We start from the raw sequence: 26,232 nt of genomic DNA on the forward strand, positions 1-26,232 counted from the left end.
GTGGGTGGCCTCCGCGCGCAGGGGGGGGTGAAATTTTAAAAAGCAACGTACGATGATGTGAGTAGGGCTTCCCCAGTTCCCTCCTCCCTGACCCCTAACCCCTTCCTAGCTATAAGATTTTTTTGTTTGTTATTTACCTTGCTGCTCCTTTGGAGCAGCAGCAGAATCCATGCTCCAGCCAGCTGCCGGTGCGTGCTTCCCTGGGACATAACTAATGGTGCTGTCCCGGCCCACCCCCTGCCCTTGCCCCTCCCGGCCCACCCTTTTCTTGAGGCACGGCGCTTCAGCATGTATTGGGAGTTACGCGCATGGCCGGGCCCTTTGGAAAATGCGCACAGCACACACAGGACCCGGCCACACACATAACTCCTGATTTTTACGACACAGGCCTTTTAAAATTGGCCTTTCAATGAATGAAAATCTGGAGAAAAAAATGGAGAAATCTAATTTACCTGATCATTTCCTTTCCTTGAATCCTGCTTCTCCAGTCCAGATGCATGGGTTTACTCCTCTTACTAGTAGAAGGAGAAAGAGGACATACCTTTTTCTTGTATATCATCACTGGTTGATACCATGGTGGAAAAGCCAGTATTTTTATGTCAAAGCCATGATGGATAAAAAACTAACAAATGACTAAATAATATGAAATACAACATTTAAAAAATATCCTCCTTCAAGAAAACACCATCCAAAATTCTTTTGGTTAATGAGAAGGAACAAGAAAAGGTAAAAGATCAAGCAAACCTCTGGTTGTCCTCTAGACAAAAAGAAATTGAATCCAAAGAAAAAACAAGAAAATGATCTGTACAACAAATTTTGGGCTCAGAGGTCTGTCTGCAGATACAAATAATGACCAGAAAAATTGTCTTCAAGATCAGATTTTTTAGAGAAGCTCTCTTAAGAGGTTTGAATGTCAGACCTACTAAAACTCTGTGGATCAGATTAAGGTCCCAGTGAGGGATCACAGGTCTGAAAGAAGGTCACACATGTTTAACTCCCTGGAGGAAATGAGATACGTCAGGATGAGTAGCAATAGAAACTCCCTAGACTCCGCCCTATATCATGAAATAGCTTCAACTTGCATCTTTAGAGAGTTTAAAGCCAAACCTTTTGCTAGTCCTCTCTGGAAAAAGGTCAGACATTAAAAATATCTACGCGCCAATGCAAAATAAGACTGTTCCTTGCCACAACAGATGCCAGACAAAAAAATATGTCAGCAAAGTGGAGTTCTTCTGGACTTTCAATCAAATTGAAACTACAGAGTAAGAATATCTTTTTCTGCATTACCATGACCTTTCAAGAGCTAGGCCTTAAGATAAAATTGAACTGGATCTTCCATGATAATCAGATCCTGAATTAAGAGCCCTTGGTCCTCGAGAATGTGTATCAGAAAATTGACCTTTAACCTTAGTAGATCTACTTACCATAGTCTTTTTGGATAATCCAGAGCTACTTAGATTTTCACCAAAGGGTGATTCTCTATTCTCAGAGGCCACCCTGGACTAGAGCCAGCCTTGGCCGGTGGGGATCCCCAATGGCTAAAGATGAAAATGAATAAAAGAGGTAACCTTATTAATTAGGGTAACCTGTACAGAGCAGCAGTTACTATCCTTAACAGAAGGTATGGGTGTAACCTGCACAGAGTGGCAGTTGGTACCCTACAAACAAATTTACTGGGCAGACTGGATGGACCACTTGAGTCTTCTTTTCCCACTGTTTACTATGTTCCTTTGTAATTCATCTATTCCTGTGCAGCTGTATTCTTTAGGCCAGTTGAAGGGGAACGTTAGCATTTTTGCGAGTCATAATAAAATCCAAGTGAGGAAGACGCCAGCTATTTATTATCTTCTGGAAAAACTTCTGACTGAGTTTTCACTCTCTGGGGCTTTGTCTGTTTCTGATGAGAAAATTGGTCTGAACGTTGTCCAGTCCTGCAATGTGAGATGTAGATACTGTTCCACCCACCAAAAAATCACACTTGCCTCTTTAGCCACCCCCTTGGCTTTAGGTGCCTCCCTACTTATTGATATAAACCACTGCAGTGACATTGTCAGAAAGGATTCAATTGCCTTTTCCTTCACAATTGGCAGGAAGTGAATCAACACTAACCTGATGGCTCTGGTTTCCAGCCTGTTGAGGGACCATGAGGCTTCACATTTACTCCTAAGTCCCTGAGCTATTTAATCCTGGCAGTGGGCACCCCAACCTATCAAGCTGTATTTGTTAGAAACACCAGGGAAGAAGATTCCAAACTCATTGCCTTCTGTAAGTTTAAGAAAAATGGACAACCAAAGAGGCTCCACTTTATTAATTTCTGAAGGGGAGGTCATACTTTGTAATCTTGTATGTGAGAGGACCATTGAGAAAGCAGAGAAAACTGTAGAGGGTGTATGTGAGTGCTGGTCCACAGCATGAGATCCAAAGTAGCTGACAAGGTCCCTAATAGTTGTAGGTAATCCTTAGCTCTGGGTGCTGTCTAAGAGAGAAATTTCTGCATTTGGCTGATGATTTTGTATATTCTTTCCTAAGTTAGAAAAACTTTACCCACCCTGGTATTGATAAGGTCTCCTAGACACTCCAAAGACTGAGAAGGCTAACTTACATGTTATAAAGTTGATTATCTAGCCCAAGATTTCTCAGCTTGTACTACTCTTTTAGAAACTGTGAGGCTGTCCTAGCAGGACTTGAATATGATTAACCAATTCTCTAAATAAGGATGGACCAAAATCTCCTCCTTTCTCAAGAAAGCTGTCAGGATTACCATTACTTTGGTAAATGGTCTTGGAATTGTGGCAGGATCAAAAGGAAAGGGTCTGAACTGAAAGTGCTTCTTCCAAAATGCAGAAACAGAGAAATCTTTGGTCTTCCTGAATGAGAATATGGAAATAAACTTCAGAGAGATCTAAAGAGCAAAGAAACTCTCTGTGACGGAGTGCCCCTATTTTTCCCCTTAAACTTGTGCAGGGCCAGACTAGATACCTGGTCCACCTTAATTCCTTTTGAGAGAGAGGGCTCTGTGGGAGGGGTCCAACAGATAAGGAATAAGAATTGGGAGACAGGTGGGTTTGTCAAACCAGGCCTAGGTCTCCAGGAAGAAGACAGCTCCTGTAGAATAACTCTGTCCAAACACTGAGCTGCAACAAAGCTGTGAGTACTGAGAGAAGCGGTACTAAACTATGAGAAATGAGAGTACACTGCTTTGAAGTCTTAACAATTTACTGTTTTCTTTGAATGAAGCTGTAAAATAAAGATAGAAGTGCTTTTAACAGGCTGGCGTTAGACTAAATTTGTGCCTCCAGGTCTGAGGGATCAACGCTTGGACCCACATTCTCCCTTCTGTATTGCCACTAAGACCGATCTGAGGGTCTCCATTTAAAAATGGGAGACATAAAGACAATTGCTCATTCGCTTAAGACTGAGAATGAGTCTGAAGCTTCCATTCTTCTTTGGAACCAAAAAGTAAATACAATATCAACCATGACCTTTGCCTTCAAGTGGAATAGGAATTACTGTTTGGAGGAGCTAAAGCTTTGATGGTAGCCTGAACTACTACCTTTTTGACAGGTGACATGCACAGCATAAGGCTTCAGAAACTAAAGTAGAGAACTTGAATCACATCCAAACCCCATTGATTGGAAGCTATGTGGATCTGCTCCTGGTAAAAAAAAGACTACCACCCATAGGTATTTGCATGGAGAGGAATTTTATAGTTAAGAACAGAAAAAAATCCATGGAACCAGATGATTCTGCTCTGGTCTTTCTCGCTTCCTTTAAATCTAAATGATTAGGAAGATGACTGCTTTCCTGGTCTATACTTCCTGGAGTCCCTAAATTGACCATGGCCTCTGTTAGCCATGAAATAATATTAAACCTTATCCTTTGGAAGTCTTTGTTGCTTAACTTCACCAGGCTTCTCAACCAGCTTGTCTAGATCATCAAACAATAATTTTCCTTTAGAGGGAAATCCCTCAGACCTGGAGGCACAAATTTAGTCTAACTCCAGCCTGTTAAAAGCACTTCTATCTTTATTTTACAGCTTCAATTAAAGAAAACAACAGTAAACTGTTAGACTTCAAAACAGTGTACTCTCATTACTCATAGTTTAGTACCACTTCTCTCAGTACTCACAGCTTTGTTACAGCTCAGTGTTTGGACAGTGTTATTCTACAGGAGCTGCTTTCCTCCTGGAGACCTAGGCCTGGCTTGACTAACTCACCTGTCTCCCAATTCTTATTCCTTATCCGTCACAGAGAGTTTCATTGCTCTTTAGATCTCTCTGAAGTTTACTTCCATATTCTCATTCAGGAAGACCAAGGATTTCTCTGTTTCTGCATTTTGAAGAAGCACTTTCAGTTCAGACTCTTTCCTTTTGATCCTGCCACAATTCCAAGACCATTTAACAAGGTAATGTAATCTTGACAACTTTCTTGAGAAAGGAGGAGATTTTGGATGATGCATCAGCCAACCTATGTTGAAGCCATAAAGTTCTCCTGGCAGCCACAGAAGACCATGAAGTAATTCTAATCAGGCTATACAAGGTATCAACTACATCAGCTCCCTCTACCAGGATAGTTGTCTTTTAGGATACTGCAGAAATCAATGCATCAACTTGTAGCATTTAAAAAAAAATCTCTGGATTGCACATGGTGACATAAGGGAAAATGTATTTAAAACTTTAACACCTTTGAGACCAGACTCCAGGGATTCCTATTCTAAAAGAAGTATTCTGTCCACCTCAGAATTCAGAGGAAAAGCCTTAATAGGCTCTTGAACATCCTGGAGAATAGGATTCCACTGAAGACTTTCTCCACTTAGAGTCTGATTTTCTAAGAGAAATGGCCACCTGAAAAATAAGGGAGGCAAGTTTATCCTTGTGGGTAACTGTATCATCAGTACCCTTTGAAGATAATTCACCATCCTCTAGGGCAGCGCTTCTCAACCGGTGTGTCGCGACACACTAGTGTGTCGCCAAACACCGCCAGGTGTGTCGCGTCTCCTGGTGTCCCACTGCCCCATTGTACTTTCCTTCTCCCTTTTTCCAGCCCCCGCGGTCCAATTGAAAGCTTCCTTTCTTCCTACCCCCACTGCCCAATGGGAAGCCTCCTTCATTTTGCCTTCCCCCGCGCAGGCCAATCGGAAGCCTCCTCCCTGCCACCTGCCAGTGGTAGTAGGAAGAAGGGAGGAAGCCTTTGATTGGCCGGTGAGGCAGGCATGGCACTGTCCGGGAGTGGGGTGGGAGGAATAGCAGTGTAGGACCCCGACGGTGCAAGGCCGCTACGGGAGCCCATCCCCGTAGCGGTGAAGAGAAAAACCCGCCCCCGACGGTGCAAGGCCGCTACGGGAGCCCATCCCCGTAGCGGTGAAGAGAAAACCCGACCCCGACGGTGCAAAGGCCGCTACGGGAGCCCATCCCCGTAGCGGTGAAGAGAAAACCCGACCCCGACGGTGCAAGGCCGCTACGGGAGCCCATCCCCGTAGCGGTGAAGAGAAAACCCGACCCCGACGGTGCAAGGCCGCTACGGGAGCCCATCCCCGTAGCGGTGAAGAGAAAACCCGACCCGACGGTGCAAGGCCACTACGGGAGCCCATCCCCGTAGCGGTGAAGAGAAAACCCGACCCCGACGGTGCAAGGCCGCTACGGGAGCCCAGCCCCGTAGCGGTGAAGAGAAAACCCGACCCCGACGGTGCAAGGCCGCTACGGGCGCCCAGCCCCGTAGCGGTGAAGAGAAAACCCGACCCCGACGGTGCAAGGCCGCTACGGGAGCCCATCCCCGTAGCGGTGAAGAGAAAACCCGACCCCGACGGTGCAAGGCCGCTACGGGAGCCCATCCCCGTAGCGGTGAAGAGAAAACCCGACCCCGACGGTGCAAGGCCGCTACGGGAGCCCATCCCCGTAGCGGTGAAGAGAAAACCCGACCCCGACGGTGCAAGGCCGCTACGGGAGCCCATCCCCGTAGCGGTGAAGAGAAAACCCGACCCCGACGGTGCAGGCCACTACGGGAGCCCATCCCCGTAGCGGTGAAGAGAAAACCCGACCCCGACGGTGCAAGGCCGCTACGGGAGCCCAGCCCCGTAGCGGTGAAGAGAAAACCCGACCCCGACGGTGCAAGGCCGCTACGGGAGCCATCCCCGTAGCGGTGAAGAGAAAACCCGACCCCGACGGTGCAAGGCCGCTACGGGAGCCCATCCCCGTAGCGGTGAAGAGAAAACCCGACCCCGACGGTGCAAGGCCGCTACGGGAGCCCATCCCCGTAGCGGTGAAGAGAAAACCCGACCCCGACGGTGCAAGGCCGCTACGGGAGCCCATCCCCGTAGCGGTGAAGAGAAAACCCGACCCCGACGGTGCAAGGCCGCTACGGGAGCCCATCCCCGTAGCGGTGAAGAGAAAACCCGACCCCGACGGTGCAAGGCCACTACGGGAGCCCATCCCCGTAGCGGTGAAGAGAAAACCCGACCCCGACGGTGCAAGGCCGCTACGGGAGCCCAGCCCCGTAGCGGTGAAGAGAAAACCCGACCCCGACGGTGCAAGGCCGCTACGGGAGCCCAGCCCCGTAGCGGTGAAGAGAAAACCCGACCCCGACGGTGCAAGGCCGCTACGGGAGCCCATCCCCGTAGCGGTGAAGAGAAAACCCAACCCCGACGGTGCAAGGCCGCTACGGGAGCCCAGCCCCGTAGCGACGAAGAGGAAACCCGACCTCTGACTGAGGCGCCCATCCCCGTGGCGCCGAAAAAAGAAGGCCCGCCGGATTAAAGCCACGGCGGAAACCGGAGCCTATCCCTGCAATGAAGGAAGAAGTTATTTTGGTGAGAGCTGGTGTGTCTGTGTGTGAATGGGGGCCTGGGTGAGAGCTTGTGTCTGAGGGTGTGAATGAATGCCTGGGTGAGAGCTTGTGTCTGAGGGTGTGAATGGATGTCTGGGTGAGAGCTTGTGTCTGTGGGTGTGAATGGGTGCCTGGGTGAAAGCTTGTGTCTGTGGGTGTGAATGGATGTCTGGGTGAGAGCTTGTGTCTGAGGGTGTGAATGAATGCCTGGGTGAGAGCTTGTGTCTGTGGGTGTGAATGGATGTCTGGGTGAGAGCTTGTGTCTGTGGGTGTGAATGGGTGCCTGGGTGAGAGCTTGTGTCTGAGGGTGTGAATGGGTGCCTGGGTGAGAGCTTGTGTCTGAGGGTGTGAATGGATGTCTGGGTGAGAGCTTGTGTCTATGGGTGTGATTGGATGTCTGGGTGAGAGCTTGTGTCTATGGGTGTGATTGGATGCCTGGGTGAAAGCTTGTGTCTGTGGGTGTGAATGGATGTCTGGGTGAGAGCTTGTGTCTGAGGGTGTGAATGAATGCCTGGGTGAAAGCTTGTGTCTGTGGGTGTGAATGGATGTCTGGGTGAGAGCTTGTGTCTGTGGGTGTGAATGGATGTCTGGATGAGAGCTTGTGTCTGTGGGTGTGAATGGATGCCTGGGTGAGAGCTTGTGTTTGTGGGTGTGAATGGGTGCCTGGGTGAGAGCTTGTGTCTGAGGGTGTGAATGGGTGCCTGGGTGAGAGCTTGTGTCTGTGGGTGTGAATGATATCTGGGTGAGAGCTTGTGTCTGTGGGTGTGAATGGGTGCCTGGGTGAGAGCTTGTGTCTGTGGGTGTTAATGGGTGCCTGGGTGAGAGCTTGTGTCTGAGGGTGTGAATGGGTGCCTGGGGGAGAGCTTGTGTCGGAGGGTGTGAATGGGTGCCTGGGGGAGAGCTTGTGTCGGAGGGTGTGAATGGGTACTTGGGTGAGAGCTTGTGTCTGTGGGTGTGAATGGGTACCTGGGTGAGAGCTTGTGTCATTGGGTGTGAATGGGTGCTTGGGTGAGAGCTTGTGTGTAGGGGTGTGAATGGAAGCCTGGGTGAGAGCTGGTGTGAATGGGTGTAAGAGCTTTTGTGTGTGATTGAGAGCTTGTATATAAGAGAACATGAGTGTGATTGAGAGAGCGAGACTGGTCAGGGAGGTGATGTGTTTCTGTGTGAGAGAGAGAAACTGGTCAGGAAGATGACTGGTGTGAAAGAGACCGAGACTGATCGTGGGGTCTATTTGGGGGTGTGTGTGTTGTGAGTGACTGGTTGTGGGTGCTAAGGAAGAAGATTGAGGACAGAGCTTCAGCAGCCCTTGCTGCTTCTGGTTAGTGCTATTGGCCTGGAAGGGAAAGGAGTAGGAGAGTTGCTGGAGAAGGTAAGTAAAGGTGGCTTTTTAAATTTATTTTTCTTGATTGACTGCCATTTTAATTATTGGGTATTATGAGATGTCTGCTGTTTTGAAATATTTTATTGATATTTGGACATGTTTTAATAATTTTTATGAGTATTTAATTGAATATTATTCTGTTCAGCAGCTGCTTTGTAACATTTTTGTTATGACTTTACAATGATTTCTGTGTGGGGCTCTGTAGCAGCTTGGCTTATTCTGTTTTCCCAATAGGAAATGTTTTAGTGTTTAGGGCCTGGTTTAATAGTTGTATTTCTTAGATAGGGTTGTTACTGTTTGCGTGTGTTCCGTAATACAGGTGTAACTTTGTGCAGGTTAGTTTGTGTGCATTATTGCAAATCCTGAGTCTGTTAGGTGCTATATTTCTCTTTCCATTTCTCCAGGTTCGCACTGTATGCAGAGTGGCTTTTTTGGTTTTCCGTTCCAGTTTCTGTCTCCATATTTATAATTTGTGTTTTTTCTGTACTTGGTGAAGGTCAGTTCTGGGTGTGTGACCAAAGTGAGGTGTTTTACTAGCATGTAGGCATTTGTATCAATCTTATTTGATGTGTTTTCTCAATAGGATATGCATTAGTGGTAAATTACTGTCTTTTCATAAGGAAGGCTATTGTGCCTGGTAGTAAAGGGAGTTTGTTTTGCTTTTACTGAGATGTCATCAGAACCAGAATATCTTTTTTTTGTATGGTGAGTTGTACGGGTTATGCCCTAGATCTGCTCTGCACTCATTGCTGAGGGTTGAGGGGAGTCCTGTGGATGCAGAGTGCATGTTTACACTTAGCCCCGTGATGGTCACATGTTCAGTGTGTCACGCATATGAGAACCATTTGTCAGGTGTGTCCCGGCCAAAAAAAGGTTGAGAACCACTGCTCTAGGGAATCACAAATATCAAGTTCTCCATTATCTTCTATGTCAGAAACAGGAAGGATGCAATATTAGAGCCCCCCCTGAACTAAAAATATCCGAAGAAAACTTGAGATGCTTTGTTGTCACAGGTGTCATTACTGAAGCACCTGGGACCTGACACAGACCCGCAGGGAGAGAGGGACATCCCTCTTCATAGAGCATCCAGTGTAAAAATAAAATGAAATTTGGGATAAAAATCAACAAAACTAAAGGAGGTGATGTCTGCAGGTTATACCACATTATTTTGACCTACAGAATCAGAAAAGGAGGCTCTTTTGTGTGCAGTGAGAGAAGACTTCAGCGGATAAGAAACACTGGATTTCAAAATGGAAGCTGTACTCACTGAAATGATCAGCAAAGCTGAGGTAAATTTAGAAAAATTATCCTAGCACTTAAGGGCTAAAATCAAGGTCTCATCAACAATATCATCATCATCAGTGCTGGCCAAAACAGAGTTTTTTGAGGTGGCCCATCTGGTAGATCTAGTCTTCTCACAAACTGAACAGGACAGGCTGGCAATACTGCTAAAGTGCCAGCTCCCACAAACTGAACAGCAGCAACTGCATTCACTGGACATCACCTAATTTGTTTAAAAAAAAAAAAAAAGAACAGAATAATAAAGGCTGGAGAAGACCTCGATCAGCTTGAAATTGCTCAGAATCTCCCCTCTCCCCCCTAAAAAAAGTATCCCTTTCCAGTATGTTGTCAGCTGTTGCCAATGAAAACTATTCAACTCTTTTTGCTTTAAACTGTAAAAACAAGACAAAAATTACAGAGGCAGGGTGGGAGGGAGAGGAGGAAAAAAATGTTCTTCAGAGCATCCTTCAAAGGTATAAAAAGATATCTCACCCTCTCAACTCTATTGAATCCCTTCTTGGGATGGGAGTCTCCTGAAATAGCTCACTGAATTGTTGCAGCCTGGCCCACAGAGCAGTAAAAAAGCTCTAAATACTCAACCAGAAAGAGAATAAACCTAAACCTGGAAGACAAATATCCTGCTGCATGAAAACAGTATGTCCTACCACCTGAAGACAGACAATACTGGCTTTTGCTGGAGGTGCAGCAAAGTGATGATGTCAAAGAAAAAAGTATGTCCTCTGACGGCTTCTTCTAGTGGGGAAATAAATTCACAGGTGTGGACTAGTGTAGCAGGTTGATTTTCTAACAGGAATCATGTTGGGCTGGGAAAGTTGACTGTGACCCTCAGTTCAGGGCAAACTTTAACTGCAAACCAGATCATAGCTGGACAGGAATCCCGTTTGCTAATGGATTTAGTCCACCTCTCCTTTATTTTCCATACTTTCTGTGATGAAAAAAAAAACAAATTTTGATGATCTCTCCAAATATTTCTTCAAGATTTGTGAAATCTTAGGAGTTTTTGCAAACCATGGTTGTGATCCTGGGATAGATAACTAGCCTATCTCAGTAAACATAATGAGGTAGATCTTTTAAAAGTGCGCGCGCGCGTACTTTTGTTCGCGCAACCGGCGCAAACAAAAGTACGCCGGATTTTATAAGATACGCGTGGCTCGGCAGCCTGCGTGCACCGAGCCACACAGCCTGCCTCCGTTCCCTCCGAGGCTCGCCCCCGAACCTCCGTTCCCTCCCTCCGTTCGGGGGCGAGCCTGCCTCCGTTCCCTCCCAGGCTCGCCCCCGAACCGTCACCACACCCCTGGACCCGCCTTGGACCGCCCCCTGACCCCGGACACACCCCGGACACACCCCCGGCCGGCCGACACGCCCCGGACATGCCCCCTCCCGCCCCTTTTACGAAGCTCCGGGTCTTATGCGCGTCCCGGGGCTTTGTGCGCACTGGTGGCCTATGCAAAATAGGCGCGCAGGGCTTTTAAGATCTACCCCTATGAATGTTTAGGAAATTCAACACAAACCTTCAAATCACATAAGTGATGGGGGGTTTTTTGTGTTGGATCTGAATAAGCCCTGGAAATTAATTTGTTTTCTTGGGGTGAATAAATATGCGTGCATGCAGAAGGATATGAGGAGTGAGGTTAACCATTTTAAACCAGTTTAAATTTTACCTAGAATGTTGAATCTATTATTCAGACAAAGAAGCAAAAAGGAAAAAAAACTTTTTAAATTAGAAAATGCAACTTAAATATTCAGAGTTGCAAATCCTAGGGGTCGATTTTCCAAAGTCCATGCAGGCGTCCATGTGCATGCAGTTCCCGGCGTGCGCACATGGACGCACTGATTTTATAACATGTGCATGTCGCCATGCGTATGTTATAAAATACGGTTCCCATGCGCACATGCAGGCTAGATTTTAATATCCGTGCATGCATGTGCGGGCGGGTCGCAACTTGCGCCCGCAGGAGGGGGAATTTTAAAAAGGAACGTGACAAAAATAGGCCTACCCTAGTTTCTAACGATTCCTGTTAGAAACTTGTTTGTAATTATCATCCTGCTACACTAGTCCAGACCTGTGAATTTACATATGGCGACCAAAGTAGGCCTGCCTCAGTTCCCTCCCAGTCTGCTCCAATTAAGCAGCAGACTGGAAGGGAACTTTCCTATCCCCCTACCTACCTTCCTACCTTTTCTCCTCTCCTCTCCTCTCCTCCCCGACCCCTAACCCCTACCTACCTAAGCAAAATTGTTTTGTTTTGTTACTGTTCCGTCCGAGCAGAAGTAACTTTGGCGCGCCGGCCAGCTGCTGGCGCGCACTTCCCCAGGACAGGGCCTAATGGCCGCTGTCCCAGTCGGCCGCCACCCCTCCCTGCCCATACCCTGCCCCCCCTGGCCTGCCCCTTTTCACTGGCCCAGCACTTCTGCGCATACCGAGGGATACGAGCGTAGCTGGGCCATTTCTAAAATGTGCTTGGCATGCGCATGGCCTGACCATGCATGTGTCCCCTGGATTTTACGCCCGCTGGGCACCAAAGATTTGGGTGTTAATGAAAATCGTTAAAGTTGAACTTTTTTATACTTCATTGTTTTTAACAGACTTGTGTAATAGCCTCATGAAATCTGGTTTATTAGAATTGAAATGCCTTTCTACAAGGCATACTGTAAATCATTCAGTTATTTTATATTGAGAACTGATTTCTTCTTTACAGATATGACTTTTACTCATGAAGGGAACAAGACATTTATTGATAATTTAATAAACTTTGAAAAAATGGTATGTATTTACATATTTTTTTCTGAACAGGTATTCTAATTAAAATGGACAATAAACAGAACTCTGCAATAGACAAATCTGGCCAGCAATAGAAAGAGAGAGTTTCACACACATTTCCTCGACAGTGGATAAAGAGAAAGATAATTCTATCCAGGGTGATTTGGGTTGTTGTCAACAAAGCATGAGCACTTGCTGTGATTAAAGTTTGGCAGTGTTACACAGTGCTTAGAGCACAAAGCTGAAAAACTGAAAGCCATGCTTCATATTCCCTATCTACCACTTCCTGTTTGACTTGCTTAAATTTCCTAACTCCGTTCAGATGGTATGCAACAAGGGTTTTAACTCTTTAAAAAAAATGCACGCTAAAATAGGAGTAAAAACCATTGCTAACATTAGCACGGTGCCATGCAAGTCCTCTGTAAAAGAAGGCATTATCTACTCCTCAGCAATACAGGGAGCTGAATCAAAGGGCAGACAGCTTAAAGCATATTTTCTTAACACTGGAAGTTTTAACTCCTGGCTCAGAGCAGGAGTAAATCTTAACTCATATTTCTAGTTGCCATATTATGCCATTGCTGTGCCCAATATGGTAGTGTCTAACTGCATCAACCACACAGGGCACAGTAACAGAATAACTTTCATCACCAAGAAATATGAGTTTACCCCACCTCAGACCCAGGACTTTAGGGGTAGCATTTATAACAATCGCACATGGATGCGCCGATTTTATAATTTCCACGCGCTGGCGCACGCATGTTATAAAATCAGGTGGCCGCGGGCCGGATTTTATAATCCGCGTGTGCATGCAGTGCGCACAAGGCGGAGGTGAACTTTTGCAATGTCCGCAGTGTGACGCAATCCGGCCTTCCCCAGTTCCCTCCCAGTCCGCTCCAATTAAGGAGTGGATTGGGAGGGAACTTCCCTAACCCCCTGCCTAACCTTCCTTCTCCTTCCCCTATCCTCCCCACCCCCTAAGGGAACAGAAGTAATTTATGTGCACCGGCCAACTGCCAGCATGTGCTTCCCTGGAACAGCGGCCAATGGCTTACGCGTGGCCAGGCCCGTTTGGAAATTCGTGCAGCATGCACAAGGCCCAGCCCGGCCCTGGGGTTTACGCACACAAGCCTTTTAAAATCCGGCCCTTAATTTACGGTTCTCATGGGGAGCGCACCTGGAGTTGAACAGTACATTAGCATTGTGCATCTGACTTTGGTGCAAGTCCCCACTCCAGAGAATTTACAATTTGTTCAGCTGGTGCCCACTCCAAAGATCCAAATCTTGCCTCCAAGGCTCTTTTGGCAAGTAAAAACAGAGCCTAAACTCTCTGGGTTGAGCCTATACAGCTAGCTTAGCAAAGCATAAACTCTCTGGAGCGGGGGTGGGGCTCCTAAAGCTGAGCGGGATACCAAAATCTGCTGCACAGCACCAAGGTACCACAGACTTTTCAGCTGAAGATGCCTGCCCCAGAGAGCTTATGCTTTGCTTTTACTTGCCATTCTCTGCCAAAATGGCATTGCATGTGAGAATAGTGCTGTGCATCCCAGCTTATGGGCACATTCTTTCCTTAAGGCTATTTTGACAAGGAATGGCAAGTAAAATCAAAGCATAAGCTTATCTGGGGAATGCACCTACAGCTAGATGAACAAAGCATAGGCTGTCTGGGGGGGGGGCACCAACAGTTGAGCAGTGCACACTTTAGCATTACACATGTGTGTGTGCTGTCCAGCTGTTCGGGGAAACAAAGAAAACCTGTGACTGATACCTGCCTCAGAAAGCTTACATTGAAAATTTAATTCCTGTATCTGAGGCGGAGTAAATTCACATTTCTGGTGGCAAATGTCTGTTGTGCCTAGTATAGTACTCCCACCTCAGATCCAGGAGGATTTATATTTCCAAAGTGAGATTTCTGGGGGCAAGCACCTACAGTTGAATGAACAGTACCTCAAAGTCGCGATTCCATTCAGCTGAAGGTGCCTTCCTAAGACAGCTTACAGCTATAGGTGCAAGCTCCAGAAAGCTTACTCCTTCTTTGGTCTGAGGTGGATTAAACTCACATTTCTGGTGCCAAAATTATTCTATTGCTGCACCCAGTCTGGTAGAAAGGCACTGCCACATGGGCACAGCAATAGAATACCATGGTCACCAGAAATGTGAGCTAACTTATACTCCACCTCTGGCCAAGGAGTTAACCTGAAAATCCACTTAAGTGCATTATACCTGGAATACAGATGAAAGCACTGGAACTTGGAAGGAGGGTGACCAAAATGGATTTGCATGCAAGACAGTGCCCAAGTTGGAATGCCCAGTGCCAATCTCGTATGCAAGGCCATTTGGCCAAGTGAAATCAAAGGGTAAACTCTCAGAAACAGTGTGTGCTGTTCAGCTGAATGTGCCTTCCCAAGAGAGCTTACTCTTTCACTGAGTATACCTTGCCCAAATGGTCTTGCATGTGAGATTGTGCCCAAGTCGGGTTGCTTAGTGCCAGTCTTGCATGAAAGGTCATTTTGGTCATACTCCTTCCAACTTCAAGCACTTACCTCCTAATTCCTGTTTTAAAACACTTTTCTGCATTACTGTGGGTTTTTCAGTTTAACTTACATTTTAGCACATTTTTTTCATTTAGTGCACTTTTTAAACTCCTGTTTGATTTGATTCCCATTAGCTTGCTGCATCCTGTGGGGACCCCTGTCTTAATGTTTGTGTTAAATAAAACCTGCACTAAAATTTAACTCCAATTTTTGCATTGGCCCCTAAGTTTGTACCTGAGGCAATGGAGGATGAAGTGTGACCTTCCTAAGATCACAAGGAGTGATTGTGGGATTTGAACCCTAGTTTGCAGCCCACTGATCTAACTGCCCTGTCTTAAAGTATATCTAACATTGTTACTTAGTGGGCATACTAACAGGTACTTATTAAAGCAGTGCTGGTATTTAGATGCAGGGTCATCCCTGGGGGAGGGCATTGAAAATTGGGGCAACCGTCTCATATCCTGTTCTGCCCCCCAAAAGGCAGAAATACCCTCTGCAGCTGGCTGCAGGATTCAGTCACTGCATGACTGTTCCCTCCTGCTGGCAGGAGGCATAAGAGAGCAGCACTTTAATAGGCTGGTGCCTACTCTGCCACCCTCATGGCATGAGAAAAGTACCAGTGGGGCAAGGGTATGGAAGAAAAAGTTACCACTGGTCCTTTTCTCAGATTAAGATTCAGGAAACTTAGTTATGACAAAGTTTGTAGATGTGTTGCCAAAGTGGTACAGATAGTGGTTAAAAGGAGAAAAAAAGAAGCAATAGTACATAATAGAGCTAACAACAGTAATTAAAATTGCAGGGTACAGAATGGTTAATAGTATGGACAATTACCAGGTTTTGGTGCTGGTAATTGTATTATCCCTGGTCAAGTCCTACAGGGCTGGTACCCCAACTCTATTGGCCTGTGCCCTGCAGAGAGCAACCCCTGCTTCCATCTCTGTCTCGCCCCTCCCCTTCCAGACCGCAGCCTGCAGAGATAAGGAGGGGCAGGATGAGACTGGAGCAGAGGATCATTGCAAAAAAGTGTTACTCTGTCCCCTGATCCAGCCCCTCCCTTACTGTCATTGCTCAGGGGCTGATGCAGAAGAGAAAGAAAAAAAGGTGCTGGTACTAAGTACGATCAAGAACTGGCAGAAAAAAAAGCCCTGCGTTTTAGAAATGTTAGACATGCAATGCATTGTGTGTAAAATAGCACAGTTATGTACAGACAAAGCAGCACATGCATGCAACAGCTCCAGTTATTCAACAAGGTCAAAATGAGCTATTCTGGGGGGGGGGGGGGGGGGGGTTTATACCTAATACCAAATCAATGGACCAGATATGTTTTTTAATTTAGCAGTGTTCTTGTGTATATTTTTTGGAACATACATGATATGTTGAATGAAGTATGTGAATAAATTGTCTCTTAATAGTTTTCTAGTCGGTGCATGAATATTTTTAGCAATAGGAGATTAGCATTGGAATGGCATTAGTGACCATCTACTGGCCTGCCTCAGTTCTTCCAGACGTCAGCTGAAAGGGCATGAGGCACTCTGGTAGTAACAGTTTATATATAATATTTTAGTATGTTCTATTTCAGATACATCAAAGACGCATAATAGAATGCGTTTCTCCAATAATAATCCTGCAAGAAGTTAGAAACCTTGAGACAGTTATGGTTGGTAATAACTGTTCCAAGAATAAGAGATTAATTTTCTAACACTTTTAGGCCCCTAATTTGCAATGATCAGAGCATTACTGTCCTTTAACCCAGACAGAGCATTCAGTGACAATAGATGCCATATCCAAAGTGGGTTATTGCCAGTATAAACTAAATAAGCAGGAAAGCATGCAGAGGAAATGCTTTCCAACATAGATTTGTAAAAGGGGTATACTGGTAGTTAGTGTTTTGGAATGCTGGTGATCACACTATTCCAGAACAATCCCACCCTTCCCCATATCTCATTTATTTATTTATTTAAAATTTTTGTATACCAACATTTGTTAAGAAAACATCACATCGGTTTCCATGTAACATAAAATGGCCAACGGGGCTTTACAGTGAAACTGATAAGAGAACTGGTGAAACTGATAAGTTTCACCAATTCTCTTATCTGGTGAAACTGATAAGTTTACAGTGAAACTGATAAGAGAACAGATAAGAGAATCTCATACCCTGCTCTCCCACCACAGGACATGGGGATGGGGGAGAGTGAAAATGTGCAACTGCCTCCAAGTTCCATAAGCCCAGCCATTGCTATATGTGGGAAGTCTTCATCTCCCAATCCTCATAAAACTTACTATACTGAAGCATGCCTTAACTAGGAACATATTTAGGAACTCAAGCCTCTGTATGGTTTTCCAACTAGTTTCAATTTTATTTTCTAAATTGATTCTAGGGGCCTTTCTTCAAAAGAAACATTTGAATGCTTCTGAGAAATCACACTAGGAAAGGGAAAATCATATTTACCTATTATATCATGTAATGTATGTGGATGATTAAGCTTTATCAATGTTTCTACACTGGGGATGTGCTTCTGATTTTTTTTTTGTAAGAAAAAACAATTAGTGCAGTATAGATAGAGGTTGTGGGTATGGGAGTAGATGTGGGGAGATATGGGGGTAGTCAGTGTGTGTGAATATGGATGGGGATATAGGTGGGGGGGGGGAATATATGTGTGCAAACTCAACTATAGGAGGGGGCCACATAAATAACTGCCTCTCAGCTGTGTGATTTAGAATGGGCACGTGCAGCACAACCATACAATTAAAGGTTCTCTCAGGGAAGAGAGGCTGGAGCAGAAAACAAAAATAGCATAAAATAAAATAAAAGCAATATTTCAATTGCAAGTAACTGAAGCAAAATCAGTGCATGCACATTTATATAACACATTTAGAGTCTTATAATCTATAGGAAACAGAAGCACGTGGCATTATAGTAAAAGAATAATTTATTAGCTTTGAGTAAGTTTAAACAGAAAACTACTACCTCGCCCTATATCTCAGTTCAGTTCACTTCAAGCAAATATTTTAAAAAATGGGCTTCGAAATTTCCATTTAAATTCTGGCCAGAATATTAGCATAAACTCTCAGTTAAACCTCATGTGATTGCTGAATACTTTAGATGAACTTCTCAGCAGATGAGATGATTGAGGAAGCATTTGCTGAGGTTTGGGAAATCTGCAATTGTTTCCAGCACTCTCATGGGTCCAGGGATCTTCTCCAAAATAATGAATAACATTTCCTCTCTATTCTAAATAAAGTCGCAGCAGATTTTCTGAAAATTCCCTCTAACTTAATTAACTTCATATTAGTAGTGTGCAGGTACTATTCTTAAGACTGTTCATCTAGCTTTAAGAACATAAGAAATTTCCATACTGGGTCAGACCAAGGGTCCATCAAGCCCAGCAATCTGTTTCCAACAGTGGCCTAGCAAGTACCCAAAAACTAAGTATATCTCACGCTACTGATGCTAGTAATAGCAGTGGCTATTTTCTAATCAAGTCAACTTGATTAAAAGCAGGTAATGGACTTCTCCCCCCAAAACGTATCCAAACCTTTTTTAAACCCAGCTACACTAACTGCACTAACCACATCCTCTGGCAACAAATTCCAGAGTTTAATTGTGAGTTGAGTGAAAAAGAATTTTCTCCAATTAGTTTTAAATGTGCTACATGCTAACTTCATGGAGTTCCCCCTAGTCCTTCTATTATCTGAAAGAGTAAATAACCGATTCACATTTACCTGTTCTAGACCTCTCATGAATATCTAAAAACCTTTCTTTCCCTTCCTACAAAATAATAAACAGCTCCTAAATCAGATGGAATTAGTAATAAACAACGACAAAACTGAATTCTTACACCTCGAACGAAAAAACACTCACCCAACACAAACTACAATCAAAATAAAAAATATGCAAGACGTGGAACTAGCAAGAAAAGTACGGAATCTTGGGGTTATAGTGGACCCTGAGTTATGCATGAAACAGCACATCTCACAGAAAATAAAAGAAGGATACGGTAAACTAATGACTCTTAGAAGACTGAAACCCCTCTTAACACTAAACAACTTTCGCACAATCCTACAGGCACTGATATTCGCAAGCACAGACTATTGTAATGCACTATTACTAGGGCTACCACAATCTACACTTAGGCCGCTGCAAATACTACAAAACTCCGCTGCAAGAATTTTAACTGGCAAAAAAAGAAGGGACCACATAACTGGAACACTCGCCAAACTACATTGGCTCCCAATAGAACAAAGAATACAATACAAAGTTCTATGTATAATTCATAAGCTAATACATGAGGAAAAAGCCGACTGGCTTAACACAGCACTGTGCGTACACGTCCCTCACAGAAACCTAAGATCTGCGAATAAGGCTCTACTAACTGTCCCCTCTGTCAAATCAGCTCGGCTCACTCAAGTAAGGGAAAGAGCACTGTCACTGGCTGGCCCTGTACTATGGAACACCATGCCTCTCGAATTAAGGCTCCAGAGAAATCTGAAAATCTTTAAATCTAACCTGAAAACCTGGCTCTATAAACAAGCTTTCAATAAAGACAAAGAGAAGGAGAAAAACAATTGATTAAGATGGACGCACCGAACAAATTCACAGTAATGTTAATTTTGTACCGTTGATAAATTGTCATACCAAATTGATTAGCTTACTTAAAAATATAGCTTATTGCACTTTATTGTTACTGTACTATGATGGCACATGTTCAAGTTGTAATCTATACCACTCATAATTGTTATCGTTCCTATATGTAAACCGTTGTGATGGTTCTCCAACTTAACGATGGTATAGAAGAGTTTTTAAATAAAATAAAATAAATAAAATAAGTTATCTATCTCAGTACTATTGAATAAGCAATTTTCTTAGGAAAATAAGTACAAAAAAAGTTTCAGCTACCAGAAGCTGTGTTTCCTTCCACGCTAGAAGCTGAAATCAAGGTTTCACCTCATGATTACATCCTTCTATCTCTCCTTCCCTCTCTTTCCAAGACAAAACTTGGCTTTTTTTGCCAAGAACATTAGATTACTGCAGCATATTTTTTAAATTAATTCATTAAAAGGCTTATTAGTATTCAATCCCTTGTTTTTATTGGCTACCAGAATGAATATGTAATCTATCACTTAAGTGCTGATGGAAAGATATACCTTTCATCATTTGAAATATAAATTAGTATTTCATAGGTGGATCAAGAAAAGTTAATTATAATAAATTCTAATATCCCCTCTTTCCAATAATATCCACTTGGTGTCAGTGTAGTCTAGAAAATAATACAGCACTGGCTTCTAGCCAAAGGTGCTCCCCTGCTGTGATACAGAAGGATTTTCCCATGGACATCAAAAAGAAGATAATAACCATTACAAGGATGTGTTAATGGCCCTTCTGTTGGCTTTCAAAAGGAACATTTGCTATCCTACCATTGGGCATTTCCTGAGTTCAAAAGAAAGTGTCCAGACACTATCATCTTTGTAATTTAGTTTACCTTAGCCAGGTAGGGAAAAGAACAGTTTAATATGCCTCTAGCTTATATATGGGTGTGGCTATGACAATGTACTTGTGGGTTTGGGAGTATGTGGTTGTATGCATGTGCAGATTGTGGATTGAGGGGTGGTGTGAGTATGTGTGTGGGAGTGTAGTGGGAGCAAGTGGATATAGTGGTGCAGGGAGAGTGTAAGAGAGTGAGGTGGGTATATGATGTGGGGGGGGTGTGATTTTAGAAATGTAGAAAGAGGTGGTTTGGAAGGTGCCCTTTGGCAACATCATTTCTCATCTGTTTCAGTTATTTTCCCCTGACTCTGTCTGTCTGTGTTGCTCTAGGTCAAACGGCTGGAAGGGTTAGGGGAATTGGGTCTTTTGGAATGGAGCACTTATCAGTATTCTGCAGCCTATGATTGTTTTCCATAGAATGGAAATATTTCAGAGGCTCAGCTTTCTAAAAATATTTATTTATTTTAAAATTATTTATGAGTCACTTTCTAGATTATACTAAATTTCCCAACGTGATTTATATAATACAGACCTAATATTTCTAATTTTCAAACTTATCTGAGATATTCACATTTTCTTCCTGCATGCCAGATGTAGTGAATTTCCATCTTAGCGTACAGACAGATGAATCCAAAACCAGTGGGTTATGCACCTCTACCAGCAGATGGAGACGGAGCAAAGCTGATCTCACAGTATATATACCCCTGCAGTGACATCAGCCTGCCAGTGTTCTCCGTCTAGCAGATGATGGATGTGCATCTCCCTACTGGGGATTGCTTTAAGTTTTAGAAGGAGAAAAGAAGAAAATTTAATTCGCCCCGCTCTCCTGTGATGATACCATATGGTCCCTCCCTCAGTTAGGAATTCCTGAGGTGATATCCGTGATCCATCCTTCAAATGAGTGCCTTGGTCCAGTAACTTGTTCTGTTTTGCAATGGGCAAGTTCTTAGCCCCGGTTTTCATATGCATTTACTTGTCTCTCACATTGTTCCATGTAACGCCCTTATGCGAAGTTATGTTCATTGTAAACCAGTTTGATTTGTAGTTTCTACAGGAATGTCGGTATATAAAAATTCAAATAATAAATAAATAAATAATAGCTGGTTTAAAAAAAAAAAAACAAAACAGCTAAAAGGCAGTGGGTGCAGGAAGCCGAGTATGGCAGTGAAGGTATATGCCCTCTCCCCCCCATAACCGGGACGGGTTGAGCTCAGGTAAAGAATTTAAAAAAAATTATAATCAGAGAGTGAGTTTTTGTAGGGGTTCCTTTCTTCTTTGGTCTCTGTGCTCTATTTGCCAATCCAAAATTCTAACTCAAAGATGGCGCCGGCCGGCCATCCAGTGCTCCCTCCATGTGACAGGGGCCGGCAATGGCACGGATACCCTGTCACATGGTAAGGGCAAAAGCCATTGGCGCCATTTTTATTAGTGGCAGCCGACGGCCTGAGAGCGGGAGATCGCTCCCGGGACCCCCACTGGACCACCAGGTACCTGTAAAATGTTTTTTTTTTTGGGGGGGGGGGGGTTGGGATGGGTTTTTTGTTTATCGGCTCGGGTCGCAGCCGATAAACAAAACCGCAATCGGGCCGGACGAAAAAAAAACCACGATGTGAATCGGAACCGGAATCCAAACCGATTCCGGTTCCGATTCACATCTCTAGAAATTACTACTTACCTGATAATTTCCTTTTCCCTACTGCAGACAGGTAAATCCACTTCCCACCCTTGGCCTCCGAACACTTGTGTTATGGTCCTCTTGCATGGCTGTGTGTTCTAGGGAGTACTGGTAAATGTCAATCCAGTCCCTAGATTAGTGTTACACTTTTTGTCTGAGCTCAGTGTTTTCCTGTTGACTGAGTGCTGGAATGGTTATCTGTTGATAATCAAGTTTTGTTAGTTTATCCACATTTCGCTTTTGCAGAGAATACTTTTGGGCTGATGTCACTGCAGTGGTATGAATACTGTGATGTCAGCTTTGTTCCGTCTCGATCTACTGGTAGAGGTGCATAACCCACTGGTTTTGGATTTATCTGTCTGCACTAAGGAAAAGGAAGTTATCAGGTAATTAGTAATTTCTCCTTTTGGACAATTATTGTACCAACAAACAATAGACACTGACCCCTTTTACATGATTCTTTTTGATATTTTGTATGGTGGAAAGCATAAAAATGGTTAAATTAGGCCAAGGCAATTAATTTTCTGTGCTCCAGTAAATCAGTGTGTTTAAATTTCAACTCATCTGTTTGCAGTACAACCCTTCTTTTTGTATTTCAAATGTCTTGACTGAAATGTATTTGAAACTGAAAGTATACATATAAAACTTAATCTGAGGGAAAGTTAAATGTAGACTCGTATATTACCTATAACTTACTATACATTTCTATGTTTCTGTACGAGATCTCTGAAGGAGTGATAGGGATTGTAGAACTGAGTAATTGGTGTGGATGGGCACTCCTAATGGATTGTGTGGTGTTTTTCTGCCATCATGTTTCTATACTTATAACAATTTTTATTGGATGAGCATTGTGTATATAGTGAAAAAGGATAACATTAACATGGAATATGCTTGTTTAGTTACCAGAACAGAAAAAATGACCTGTTATATCGATGTCTAATTTGTATGATGCTGAGTGTACCTTCATACGATGCTGCTCTATGGTTCAGCTATCGTGACTGTAAGCCTAAGAGAAAGGCTTATAAATCATTAGGTACCTCAGATAAATGCTCTTAGAGGATGTCCACTCCGATTATTAAGGTGCCATTGTGGTCACTTATCTTATATTCAGTAGTCAATCTTTCACAGCCGACATCCAGACGTTTCGGAGGCTGGCTCCTTCATCAGGGGCTGATTTTTTCAAGAGAGACTCGTGGAATGTAGATTGTGATATGATGGCAGCTGTTATTCATCAAAACGTGGACCGTACCGCTATGATTGCGGTTCATGAAGCTCCGTATTTGTTGAACCGGCTGCTCCTGCGGCTCCTTTATTTGGCGCCAAATAAAGGAGCCAGCAGGAGCAGCCGGTTCAACAAATACGGAGCTTCATGAACCGCAATCATAGCGGTACGGTCCACGTTTGATGAATAACAGCTGCCATCATATCACAATCTACATTCCACTGAGTCTCTCTTGAAAAAATCAGCCCCTGATGAAGGAGCCAGCCTCCGAAACGTCTGGATGTCGGCTGTGAAAGATTGACTACTGAATATAAGATAAGTGACCACAATGGCACCTTAATAATCGGAGTGGACATCCTCTAAGAGCATTCATCTGAGGTACCTAATGATTTATAAGCCTTTCTCTTAGGCTTACAGTCACGATAGCTGAACCATAGAGCAGCATCGTATGAAGGTACACTCAGCATCATACAAATTAGACATCGATATAACAGGTCATTTTTTCTGTTCAGATAAAGATTACATGTTATAGTACATAGGGTTATAAACATAACGTGTTTAGTTACCAGAGCAGAACCCTAGTGAAATGCTGGGGAGGGGATGCTGAGGAGGGAGAGCGGAGCCAGCCATCCACAGAGCACAAGCTGTCATATGTGCATCCTCTGTTAGTGTACCAGAAGCAGCAAGCATAGGATCCCTTCGCGTAGAGGGCCAGTGGCAGTTGCCCTGCTCACCAGCCACTAAGGCTGCTCCGGCAATGTGATGTCCTCCATAACTTTACATGGCATACCTTGTGCATTGCCTACCATTGTCCCTGGTTGAGTGCATAAAGTTAATTGTATGGATGAATCAAGTACTAAGTTATTTATTTATTTATTCTGTCCAAGCTGCACATTATATCTTTGGTGCTTTAAAATATCTATTGTGTGTACATTTCTACTGTGCTATCAATAAATCATTCATTTCAATTTTTGTATTACCTTAGCCACAGGTCTGTATTACATGGAGTGAATATTGAATCATTTATCAAATTCTAGAGATACTGTTTATTTCTTTGCTAGTAACATCAATGAAACTTCTGGGTTTTAATTAAAAAAAAAGCTTGTGTACTTTGAAAGTAAAAACTATGTTTTATCTATATTTTTAGCGCATGATTGCTAATACAGTAAGAACAATAAGGTACTGCAGAAGCCATCCTTTCAGTAAGTCCTATTTCGTGCTTTTGTGCATTACACTACAATTACATTGTACTCCTGTAATCTGATAGTTACAAAATCCAGGCCAACCAAATATGCCAAAGGAAAAAGACTGTAACCACTCCCGTGCTTAAAATAAATAAATACATAAAGTTAATCTACAGGTTAGGATTTCATATCCTCTCACTGAGCATTATTGCCATTGGTGAAATGTTGATTTCTGTATGCAGTCCTGTAAATACTCGTAGACTAATAATGATACAAAATTCTGAAGTGCATTAACTCCTATATGTTAAATACAAAGTAAGAAAGCATGTGAGAATATTGTGTTGCAATTTCAGCCTCTCTCAGAGCCCCAGAGGAAAAGTTGAATGTGCCAGGGCTTTATTCTGCAGTTTTATTTTACTCAGCAGATGAGGAACCAAAGTTGCCATATTTATTTCTCAAAACTAAAGGTTTTGCTCATTATGGATTTAAAGAGCCAACCTTTCAAATAGCCTGCATAGCTGGAAAGTCCATGGGTAGGTTTAGGTCTTTGTCCTTAATTTTCAAGGAGACGCTAGCATGAAGGTTGCATACTGAAAGCACCCATATATTTTGCACCTTCCTCTCTTCCCCCAGGCAGGCCAAGCCTGAACGGGCTAAGCATGTACACCATGCAAGTCCACACCCTGGTTTTACTGTAGGAGAGCAGTTTTCAGACAGGCCAATTCCACTCTTGTACTGTAAATCACTTTTTACCCTGAGTAAAGGGCTTGGAAAATTGCCCCTTGAAAGAGCATTTTCTCAAAGGAGTGACGAAACCTATCCGCTTGATATTCAAATTCTATATTCTGTTCCAAAATGAGCAACTGTTGGAAATCTCTGAAGAGAGATGGGGTAGTCAGGAGAAATGCCCTCCACAAAAGGAATAGGTAGGTACAGTCAGGCCAATGCAGTATATTGGCGCACGTTAAACGGGCGCTCATGATCGAGTGCCCGCTCCCTTAACGCACGCCGATCCACCTCTTGGATTTAATATTTAAATCGGGTGCTGCGGTAAAAAAAGAGATGCTAGGGGAAATTGCACACCCCTAGCGCCTCCTTGGCAATGGGCACCCAGGAGAGGTGGCTGTCAGTCGGTTAGAAAAACAGAAGCTTAATTTTAGAGCGTCCCTTTTCCTAGCCTGACCACAAGCACCCTTTTTTTTTTTTTAATTTTTTTGGGGGACATTCTCATTTTTTTCGTCAGAGGAAGTACAGAAAAGCAGTATTTTCTGCTTTTCTGTACACATTTTGGGCTTCTCCAAAATTAACGCCTACTTGGGGCAGGTGTTAATTTTAGCGAGTAAAAATGTGCATGTTGGACACACATTTTTTTTTTTTTTGCATCAGGGGGAATAAATAATAGCCTCATCAACATGCATTACATGTGACAAGCGCTATTACCTACGCGCACGATTGGACATGCATTTTGGACACACTAAACCCCATTTTGCATTGGGGGTTATGGGCGCGTCCAAAACGCACGTCCAATTGTGCGTTGAGCTGTGCGCTGCGGCCAGCGCACTGTATTGCATCGGCCTGAATGTGAGCACACTCTGGGCACTGTACCTCAGCCCTGTTCTATGACGTTCCCCTTTTTCTTCTATAGAATGACCCTTGGAACAGGGGCATAATTGCACCTGAGTAATACTTTTTACCTGTTCTCGAGTTGGCCCGGTGGCTCAATTTCCAGGCCAAGACTCTGTTCCCTGGGCCAGCAGGGGACGCTGCAGAAACAGCATTTGCAGCCATCACTCAGAAGTGACACCTTATGGCCAGATTCAGTTATGTATTCCAGAGGCAGGATATAATATAGGAGTAAAAATCCAAGGAT

At 43.9% G+C, this 26,232-nt stretch overlaps 1 protein-coding gene across 1 annotated transcript in view; it reads left to right on the forward strand.

Annotated features, from left to right (window-relative positions):
* The window catches only part of RAPGEF4 (Rap guanine nucleotide exchange factor 4), a 464,996-nt gene that overhangs the window by 437,305 nt on the left and 1,459 nt on the right, over positions 1-26,232 (forward strand). Inside the window, exons 30-31 of the mRNA XM_029605798.1 lie at positions 12,204-12,268; positions 24,326-24,380. Of these exons, the coding sequence (XP_029461658.1) occupies positions 12,204-12,268; positions 24,326-24,380 (120 nt within the window). The remainder of the gene's footprint in view (positions 1-12,203; positions 12,269-24,325; positions 24,381-26,232) is intronic.

The sequence above is a fragment of the Rhinatrema bivittatum genome, chromosome 6 (assembly GCF_901001135.1).
Source record: "Rhinatrema bivittatum chromosome 6, aRhiBiv1.1, whole genome shotgun sequence".
Taxonomy (NCBI): Eukaryota; Metazoa; Chordata; class Amphibia; order Gymnophiona; family Rhinatrematidae; genus Rhinatrema; species Rhinatrema bivittatum.